Here is an 11,032-nt window from a genome sequence, read left to right as displayed (position 1 = left end):
GTCAATAAAACAAAATTCCATTTTTCTCAGTTTAATGAAAACCAATAGGTAAGTTTCAGTTTAAGTGTAAGTTTCACGTTTGAGGGGGTTTAAACCGTGACATCTACGCGTTTTCAAAAGTGCACCAAAGTGATTATTTCACGTCTTGTCGTGATACCGGGTTTAAGAAATGTTGTTTTGGCCACATTGTTTGATATAATCACAACAATTTAACGTAAGCAAGAATGGGAATTAAACTCAGCTAGGTCTTCTTGATTAAAGCCCAACGGTTTATCAACTGAGCCACTGAGTCTGTTGAGCTCAGAGCCGGCCCAAGGCATAAGCGAACTTCTCAACTAAGCGGCCGCTTTCGGGGTTATTTTTTATTTTTATTTTTTTAAGATTACTTAAGTGACATAAATCAATTTGAATGAAAATGACTGAATGAAAATGACTGAATGAATCATTCAAGACAAAACTCTGATTTAATGATCAATATACCTGCCTACAAGTCACAACTGTTGCTGTGTCTGCCTGCGTTTAAGTCGTGCGCGTAATCCTCGATCCACCTCGCGCGTGCATAGACAATTTGTGCGCAACTGCGCTTTTAGTCACGGTATCGGTATTGGAGAAAACAGCCCGCAGGGGAACTTAACCTTCAAGGTGTAAAGGGTAGCAGTTTGAATAAATAATAAACATAGCAGTTTGAATTCTTCTCCACTTTATTATACCACACATCATCAGACCTCCAAAAACCCGCAACACTCCAGTAGCCTACCAAGTGCAAGTACACCTGTCTGCAGCCTGCAGATCGGGGTGGGGCTACACCTGGGGCGGGGCTACACGTGCAGCTCCGCCCATAACAATTCTCATTGGTTAGTGACAAAGTGATGACGTCGATCGAGCCAGGTGCTTCTCCAAGTGCGCACGACCCATCTACGGCAAGCCCCGAGGGGAAAAACACATTGCATACACATACAACGAGCGCCAGAACATCATTACCGGTATTATAGTAACAGACTTTGTTGGATTATGTCATGTAATATCTAACAAAGTCTCTTACGATAATAATAATAATAATAATAAAGCTTTTGAGGACAGTTACACTGTATTGAGACAGTTGAGAAATAGTAGGCCAAATATTTTTAGTTTTCAACAATAGGCTTGTTGTTATGTTTCTCAGTTTTGTCATAATTTTAGCAAATAATTTCTTTTATATGTTTTGTTAAGACTGTTAAAACTTTTTTTATTTAAGTAGGCATCTTTTTTCTTTTTATTAAATATTAATTTAGTTGTAGCCTAATGCATAACCTAAGTGTATTCATTTATAATGCATCATTATTGCGTGACATTTGTGTCAATAATCGTCAAACACAGGTGACTCCGCGTCGTGGGAGGGGCCCCCAATCAAATTCTGCTTAGGGCCCCCAAAAGGCTCGGGCCGGCTAGGAAGCAAGATAGGATTCCTGAAGATAATTCGTATTTTCTTCGATAATACCAATTGGGAAAAATCCTATCTTATCCAATCTTATCTTAGCCAAATCAGATACTTCATCTACATTCTTCACAAGAAACGGATTATGATGACTCACAAAATGGATTAGCTTGTTTAGGCGAAATAGTAAGGGCCCACGTACTTTACACGTTCTGCATTAAAACCACAATGAGTAACGTCTGGTTGGAGGGATTCGATAACCTCTGGAAGTGGTCGAAAGAGGACAAACTCTTCACGCATCTTAGTACCAGGTGTAAACAGGGCCAATGATTTGTGCATTCCTCTTCATACCTACACACACATAATTCTAGCACACCGCTATTATTAAGAAACACATGAATCCATTAAACATAATAATGTCTTTATTTCACTCTGGTTGATAAAGATGAATACAGTTATCACCTCGTTGTGAAATTGATGTAAAAGCCAGACTGTGAAATTCAAATCATTTCCCTTTCCAGCTCACTCATTTCCGCTTCAACTACAATAAATCACTATTTCTGGCACGCTTAGCACGATATAATGAATAAAGTTACGATATAAAAAAAACGCTCTCCAGCGGCCAATCCTTCATGCTTCTCGGTTTTGTTGATTTCAGTACTCAAGGATACTGATTTGAGTCCAAAAACACCAAAACGGCACCAGACTGTAGTAAATAACCCTCTTTCTGTGTTTTATGAAGCTGAAAGCTAGCTTAAGCATACAGGTTCGATACCAAGAGATAAACACAGGTGATTTATTGGGCTGGTATTTACAGTGAACGATGATGATGTGAAAAGAACAGGTGCCAGTTTTCCAAGTGGAAGTGCCATACAGAAGCTGTTATCACAGGTGTGTGTGTGTGTAAATGTGAGAAGCTGTAGGTGATGGTTTTGTCCTCCAGGGGGCAGTGCGAGTGCAAGCTCTCTAACAGGAGTCTAAGACGAGGCAGATCTGCTCAAAGACGTCTTCCGGGGGCTGCTCGGCATCAATCTACATACACACACACACACACACACACACACACACAACACGGCTGTTAGAAATCAGAAGCTGAAAAGTAGGGCATCAACCCACAGGAGAATCATCATACAGCGCTAATAAATCCTACAAGCACAAAGATGTTCGGAATGTGTTCACTCTTTACATGTATAGAGACACAGGTTAATCTGTCATCATCACTGGATCAGATACGATTAAAGTGTCATACATTTTGTTCTATTAAAAGGGTTTTCTGCAGTAAACTTATTATTAATAAATTATCATTATTTGTTGTGGTAATTGGCCTGAACTGCAAGATTTTCTTTTGTAGCACTAAATGCACTAACAAACAAAAAAAGCTTTTCCCTTTAAGATTATTTTATAGATATTTCAGCTGGTGGATTTACATTTGCATGTCAGTTACTAATCCTTTGAATGATTGTTATCTTTAAATTACTCAGTGGGCAAACTGCTCAAAGAGCAACATTTAGTGCATAACTAGAAAAATCTTTTAAAGGGTTAGTCCACCAAAAAAAATCACCCTCATGTCGTTCCAAATCTTCAAAACTTTTGTTCTTTGAAAGATATTGGTAATGTAATCTGAGATCTTTCCCTCCATTGATGGTTCCCAACTACCACTTCAAAAAATCTTCAAATCTTCATCTTCAAATCCCGAATGATGATTTTTAATGTAATCTGAGCGATTAACAGTCTAGTCTACGCAATACCACGTTGATACTTTAACGGTTCATAAAGAGATTGTAAAACTAATCCATATGAATTGAGCAGTTTAGTTCAAATTTTCTACAGATTGAATTTAGGCTTTTATTCACATATAAACTGATCAGTGTACATAAGCTCACCCATAACCGCTTGATACAGAAGAACAAACCTATTTGGTTCTAGTAAAGCTCAAAATGATCCACTTAACGGCCAAATAACACTGAAACTACTACTAACTGTATCTTATCTTCTCCACACCGACCTTATGCAGAACCTCTCTGTGTTGGTAGTGGGCGACCACGGGATTGACCAGACTGCAGAACCCGTCCACCCTACGACCAGTGTCTCTGTCTCGGGCTTCTTTAGTGTGCAGGCTGCAAGTGGCCCTCTGCTGCAGCCGTCGGCTCATGATGTCCGCAGAACATTCCAGAAGCAGGACAATGTCGGGCTGCCCCATCTGAAACACAAACACACACACATATACTGTCAGATCAGTGATTGAAGGCATTAACACAGAAGTCTCAAGAAACCCTATTCCTGGCCACATGTCAATGTCGGGTCACTGTGATTTTGCCAAGTAAGATCAACATATTTAATTGATCCTGGAACAACATTCCCGTCCAAAAATGCAGTCCTAACCCTAACTTATCCATAAAATCAGGAGGAAATGATAGGCGAATAACAGAGATGTACAAGCACCTAAACCTGGTTGTAAGCCTAACTTGACATAAACTCTAAGCTTGTCTTTTAAATCTGATTTGTTGATTGGAATGCTTTTCCAGGATCAACAAAAATGTTCATCTAGGAATGTTGTACTTTGTGAAATCACGTTCACCGTCAATGTCAATGGACCAAAGTTGTAAGGATCACTGTCGAGTCCAGCTGCCTTCAACCAGGGGGATTGTTGTGTGTTCAGGTGGGAAAGTTATATCAATGCATAACCTCGATTTCTTCTGGGCCAGTGAACACATACCATGAGTGTGTGAAACAAATCAAACGTTAATCCAATAGTCATTGGAAATCTGGTCCTCGGAAATAGCTCTCAGATCTTGGCTGTCATGTTTGGTACCAAAGTGACTGGCATCAATGATGTTAAAACTGGTTATACTCAAATGCAAATGACATTTGAGAGCTGCAGTGAAGAGAACATTTTCAGCAAATTACATTAGATGTTCCACCTGTATCTCAAAGAACGCAATCATATGGCTTTGGAAGACCTGGAATCTGCTTTTGTGGGCGTGAACACTTTTCAAAATGTCTCAGTTTGTGTATCATAAAGATAAAGCTAGTCCACTGACTTTAAAACAACATGAAGGTAAAGTAAACAATGCCAGAATTTTCATTTTGAGAAACTTTTTCCTTAAAGTAGTTAAGGTAAACTACTTTAGTAAACTTCTGCTGACAATTTACCCCCATGTCATTCTTTCTTTAGTCGAAAAGAAATGAAGGTTTTTGATGAAAACATTCCAGGATTTTCTCCATATAATGGACTTCAGTGGGAACCAAACAGTTCAAGGGCCAAGGTCAAAAAGACACTTTCAGTACAAACTGCAAACTGTTCAAAGGGCTTTAAATGATTCCAGACGATGAATAAGGGTCTTATCAAGCGAAACACGCAATCGCTCATTTAAAAAAAAAAAAAAGTTTACGTTTTATAAGCTCAAATGCTCGCCTTGCTCTGTTCTGTGACGCACATTTGTGACTCTCTTGTTCAAACTAGTTCATCAAAATGAACAAATCTTTTTCCAAGATTTGTTTTCCGAACAAATCTTTTTTGGTTCGTTCAACGAACGAATTGACTCAGAAAAAGATTCGTTCATTTTGATGAACAAGTTCGAACAGGAGTGTCACGAACGGGCATCGCAGAACAGAGCAAGGCGAGGGTTTTGAGCTTATAAAACTTAAACTTTGTTTGTTTTTTTAAATGACTGATCATTTCATTTGATAAAACCCTTATTCATCGTCTGGAATTGTTTAAAGCCCTTTTGAACAGTTTGCAGTTTGTACTGAAAGTGTCTTTTGGACCTTGAACCGTTTGGTGCCCATTAAAGTCCATTATATGAAGAAAAATGCTGGAATGTTTTCATCGAAAACCTTAATTTCTTTTCGACTGAAGAAAGAAAGACATGGACATCTTGGATGACATGGGAGTGAGTAAATTATCAGCAAATGTTTTTTGAAAAGTGAACTACTCCTTTAATATTGGTAACTTCCTGTCGTTGTGCTCAACATAGTGCAACAACTGTGTTATAGCATTTGTTACTGGTGACTGCAGTCTTACTCCCAGTGATTCTACCCTTTCCTGAAGACCACTGACCTTGGCTTCATATTCTTGCGCCTGCTTCACATTCTTCGGGAAGCCAGTGACCAGGAAGCCCTTCCCCTGACGTACAGTAGACGCCATGGCCTCACACAACAGATCCAGCAGTGTATCCTTAAACACACCCAAACAGAAGCGAACAACAGATGAACACTCTCATACAGATATGCATTCAATGACAACAGCTGGACACATAAAAACACAAACACATATTAGATAAGAAGTGAGAAGTTCTGATGTCTGGGATGACTAAAAAGTAGTTCACAGCAAATGTTAATGACAGACGTGTTGCTAAGCAACACCACTGTAACATAAATCATCTGATTAGGAGTGAATCTCCCTGAGCCACATGCTAAACCTCAGCAAATAAAACTTAACAACAAGAGATGATGAAACGACGACCTCATCTGACCCGCTACTGAAAAAAAAGAAGTGTAGACATTTAAACGATTGCTTCATTAAATGTGTTTGTAAGTGATGGTGGAATATACTGTGTAATGATGACATACCTTAAAATATAACAGTGCCATTGTTTTGTTTCAAGATTCACGCCAGTAATGTTTATTAAAGCCACTTAAAGGGATACTCCACTTTTTTTTGGAAATAGGCTCATTTTACCACTCCCCCAGAGTTAAACATTTGAGTTTTACCGTTTTCGAACATATTCAGTCGATTTTTTGATATTTAGAAGAATATCAGTAAACAGACAGTTTCTGGTCTCATTGACTTCTATAGTATATTTTTTTCCTACTATGGAAGTCAATGAGACCAGAAACTGTCTGGTTACTGATATTCTTCTAAATATCAGAAAATCAGCTGAATGGATTCGAAAACGGTAAAACTGAACTGTTTAACTCTGGGGGAGTGGTAAAATGAGCCTATTTAAAAAAAAAAAGTGGAGTATCCCTTTAAATGTCCTCACTGAACTAAGGCTTAATTCGGACTTAATCTAAGCCCTGTCCTAAAGGCCCCGATATACTTCAAGCAAAATCGAGGAACAAACTGATCTGAAGTCATTTCATGCCGAAACAAAGTTCGTTTTGGGAGTTCGAAACAGCTTGCAAATGAGAACTTTCTGGAAAAGAATGTTTTAACCCTAAATGAAGAACAAAATAGAACTTCGCCGTGAGTATATCGAGGCCTTAAAAGTCTTAGGATTAGCTCCATCTCTAATCAAACACACCTGCCTGTAATTTTAAAGTAATCCTGAAGATTTTCCAAATGTGTGTGATTTAATACTATAGGACCGTGGACTTCCAGAACTGGAGTTATTGGACTAGAGGCCAAGACTGAGAGGCTGCTTGTGGGCATAAAACCCAAGTCAGAGTCTATATTTCTCTCCTGGGTGGTTCAGCTGAGTAATGTTTGCCATGAGAATTTACTTTAGCCCTCCCTCCTCCCCAGCACCACTTGTCTAGATCCTCTACAGCAGGGTTTCTCAAAATCGGTCCTCAAAGGCCGATGTCCTGCAGAGTTTAGTTCCAAACCTGATCAAGCCACCTGAGCAAGCTAATCAAGGTCTTCAGGATCACTAGAAAGTCACAGGTAAGAGTGATCAGGGTTGAAGATAAACTCTGCAAACATCTGCCCTCCAGGACCGAGTTTGAGAAACCCTGCTCTACAGCTTCTCCCTACCTTACCTCGCAACAGCAACACACTACCTGAAGAGTCTTCTGAGTATGCTTTTGCACAGGAGCAGTGTAGCAATATACTAGTCTGCTAAGATGAATCGTACTTACACTGCATTCTTATGTATAAAATGAGAGTTTTGTGGCTTTTTCCAGAACTGTCAGGTTTAAATGAATCTGTGCTCTTAAAAGTTGACAAAATTACCGATAAACACATTTAAACGTCTTTCTCTTCTGGGAAAATGGACCAAAACTATTGGAATTGGAAATGCTTTCAAGCATCACAGTAAAAGGTGTCAAGGTGTGTCCAAAAAAAGCGTTAAAGGGTTAGTTCACCCAAAAATGAAAATTCTGTCAGTATTTACTCACCCTCAAGGTGTTCCAAACCTCTATGTGTTTATTTTAAGGAAGATATTTGATTTTTTTTTTTAAATCAAACAGATTTCATTCCCCATTGACTACAATGGGGAATGAGATCTGTTTGATTAAAACATTCTTCCAAATATCTTCCTTTGTGTTCAGCAGAACAAATAAACACATAGAGGTTTGGAACAACATGAGGGTCAGTAAATACTGACAGAATTTTCATTTTTGGGTGAACTAACCCTTTAAACCCAGTAAAGCTTCTCTTTTTATCGTTATAATTTTCAGTGATGGACTTTCTCGAGATTGCGCACCTCGGGAAGCTGCTCTCCTCTCTCCAGAAGGTCTCGGAGAAAGCGTCCTCTCTCGCTGTGAGACTGGAGCTCGCTGCACAGGATGTCCCCGGGACACAGGCGCTTCAAACTGTACCGCTCCTCGATTTTCTCAGACTGGAGAGCTTTCCCCGATCCTGGCCCACCTGGTCAGAACGAGAAAAGTCAAGAATAGATCTGTAATGGAAAACTGTTATAGACAATGGATGGGAGAGACGGTTCTAAACACTCAGGAACAAGACCCACATCCTCAGTAATTGCCTGTCTTGGGAGATGTGAAATCAGTAGATGTCGTACGGTTTGCACCTCACACACTATTCGCTGGCTCTCCCCGACCCTGCCATCTGACTGAACTCCCACAGGCCTTCATTAAGATTCTGCACACAGCTCAGGGCAGCACTTATCTATCCAAACAGTCCACATCTAACAGATGTTGTCTATAACGCTGATGACGAGGATGTGGCAGGCTTGCTTTCAAACTTTTAAGAAAGCTTCTGAAATACACAGCAAAAAGCAAAATGTACCAACCAGCCAAAACAATAAGTGGCAGAACGTTGTTTAGTCTATACTGGATGAGCCCAGCGACCAACAAATCAATCAATATCATGCTTCATTACTAGAATGCAGAGATGGGGGACTCAAGTCACATGACTTCACTCGAGTCTGACTTGAGTCGCACATTTAAGGACTTGAGACTTGCTTGACTAAATTAAGAAAATTACTTGAGATCAAATGACTCAAGACTTGATTTGACTTGAAGTGTATGACTCGAGAATGACTTATATATATATATATATATATATATATATATATATATATATATATAAATCATTGCAACATCAATTGATGAACAAAAATGAAAGCAACTGAACCAATGACGCAGTCATCATCAGATTGCGTGATGCTGCACAAGCACAGGAGCGGTGAGCACGGTAAATACAAAAACATCTCCCAGCATCGTTTCTTTTTGGATATAAACACTAGAAATTGACCATATTCCTACAAGAAGATTGCTGTACGCATAATAACTGACAAAGGATATCGGACACGACCATCACAACCCCGAACTTCATTCACCATGTCTACAAGTAAGCTATATCTTGTTTAATCTGTTTGTTAGTTCACTTTACTAACGTTTAATCTAGAGAGAACAGTGGTGAAAACAGCATGCCTCTTTATACAAAATTATGTTTTCAAATGAAGCTTAAGGCTGTCAATAGATTAAAATGATAATAATTAGTGATGGCATACAGTATGTTTGGTAACGTGCATTGGTAAATCATGCTTTAAAGCCAAATATTTTGCACTTTCCAGTGATGAAAAACAACATAAGAAATATTTTGTGAAATGAATGTTGCTTTTAGTGTGGAATAACCGGTACCAATAACTCTAATTTAGTTAATTTAGAGTTGATAAATATAAATAAATATATTTAGCCATTCACCATTATGAAAGAAGCCTCATATATCTCACCTGAACTGCATTTATAAAAATAAAATAAAATGTAAAAATGTAATTTATTCCTGTGATGTCAGTTTCTCATCCCAAGGCGTCATATAGTGACAATGCGTAGACATCCAACGCACATGGCACCCTTTAGCGTCAATATAACAGGCTTCGGTTGTGGGTAGGTTTAGGTCTGGGGTAGGGTTAGGGTTAGACCACTAGGAGGCGCCTTCTGGCCCATATATATCTGCGTCTCATATTGACACCAAAGTGTGCCATGTGCGTTGGATGTATACACATTGTCAAAAGCGTCACTATATGACGCCTTGAGATCAGAACGGGCTGGAATTTTCATATGATCCTTCAGAAATCTTTCTTGTATGATTTGCTGCTCAAGAAACATTTCACATTATTATCAATGTTGTAAACCGTTCATTTTATGTAGGAACTGAGATGCACTTTATTTCAGGATTGTTTGATGAATAGAAAGTTTGAAATCAAAATCTTTTATAGCCTAAAAGTCTTTACTCTCATGTTTGATCAATTTAATGCATCATTTATACATCTGTGAGTCCAAAAACGTTTACGTTGTCAATGTTTTTGCAAAACCTACTCTGAATCTCTCTTTTACTGTCAAAGGAGCCAGAGTCCGACTATTAAATCTAATCTATTCCCTTTCTTGACAGGTACCACAGTGCAGATACAAAGCTGATAAATCTTTCCGCGAGTCTTTAACGTGTCAGTTAGGCTGGTCAAGTGCACTCTAGAGCGTAATTCACTCATGCTATCAATCTCAGATCAGCCATATCCAAAGCAATATAACAAGCATAAGCACTGCATGAATCTGCTGACGCAGCAGGACAGAAACACAGGCCGTATCCACCGGGTTCCTTTCAAAGCAACCAAACTCGTTTCTTCACGTCTCTTTTCGCCACAAAGAGATGTTAAGCTTGGCTTTTAGTTCACTTCACTACATTAGCTGGAGCTTTTGAACAAACGTGAGGGGAGGGAAGGCCCTAGCACACAAAGCCTCGTACCATCTTGACCGTCCGCTTTCCATCTATCCAGAACATGAGTCATTCTCAAATGAAGACTGCCAACAGTTTCAATTAGGAACCATCAGAAGCTTTCACCTGCCCCCAATTTTCAAACACATGCTGCTTGTGTGTCTGTTATTATGTCTGATCTAGCTGTGATGTATGTACTTTATATCAAAACATTGCTTCCTGATCTGTTCTTCTGGAGGAAATGAAGGCACAATAAAACAGTGCGTTGTGTTTCTGTCTATAATGACAATAATGTGCAATGAAAGTAATGTATAATGTGCTAATGCAGCTTTATTGACTAACATACCAATCACAAAGATGACCTTTTGTTTTTTGGTCTCCACCGGAAAACCTGGTGACATTTTGGAAAGAAAAAAAAACACACACACACACAATTATATTATGATCAGATAACAAAGTATAGCTTTGTCGTGTCATGTGGTCCAATCATTGTTGGAAATGAATGAGAATAATATGCAGGGTTAAAAAATGCAGGTTTACCACTAACAAATATAATAATATAATATATCATATAATGTAGTATAGTATAATAGAATATCATAAAATATAACACATTTATATTATATTATAACATAATGCATATAATTAATATAATATGATATAATATAAAAGCCTTGAATTTGAAATAAATAAATTAAAGGGGTCATGAACTGGCTTTTTAAATTTTTTTTATTTTATTGTTGTCTGAGGTCATCTTATGACGTTCGCTTGGTAATAGA

The 11,032-nt window shown here is 38.5% G+C and overlaps 1 protein-coding gene across 3 annotated transcripts in view; it reads right to left on the bottom strand.

Moving 5' to 3' along the window:
* Positions 1-1,818: 1,818 nt before the first annotated feature.
* ak5 (adenylate kinase 5) overlaps positions 1,819-11,032 on the bottom strand; it is a 172,974-nt gene continuing 163,760 nt past the window's right edge. For all 3 annotated transcript variants that reach the window (XM_089131013.1, XM_089131012.1, XM_039661240.2), the window contains 5 exons: positions 10,600-10,644; positions 7,783-7,946; positions 5,475-5,591; positions 3,420-3,614; positions 1,819-2,446 (listed from right to left, as the gene is read on the bottom strand). In XM_089131013.1, coding sequence (XP_088987139.1) covers positions 2,381-2,446; positions 3,420-3,614; positions 5,475-5,591; positions 7,783-7,946; positions 10,600-10,644 — 587 coding nt within the window. In that variant the 3' untranslated portion in view covers positions 1,819-2,380. The remainder of the gene's footprint in view (positions 2,447-3,419; positions 3,615-5,474; positions 5,592-7,782; positions 7,947-10,599; positions 10,645-11,032) is intronic.

Source organism: Pimephales promelas, chromosome 5 (assembly GCF_988280905.1).
Source record: "Pimephales promelas chromosome 5, fPimPro1.hap1.1, whole genome shotgun sequence".
Lineage (NCBI taxonomy): Eukaryota > Metazoa > Chordata > Actinopteri > Cypriniformes > Leuciscidae > Pimephales > Pimephales promelas.
Note: the sequence above shows the minus strand (reverse complement) of the source record. Positions and strands in the feature narration are given on the sequence as shown.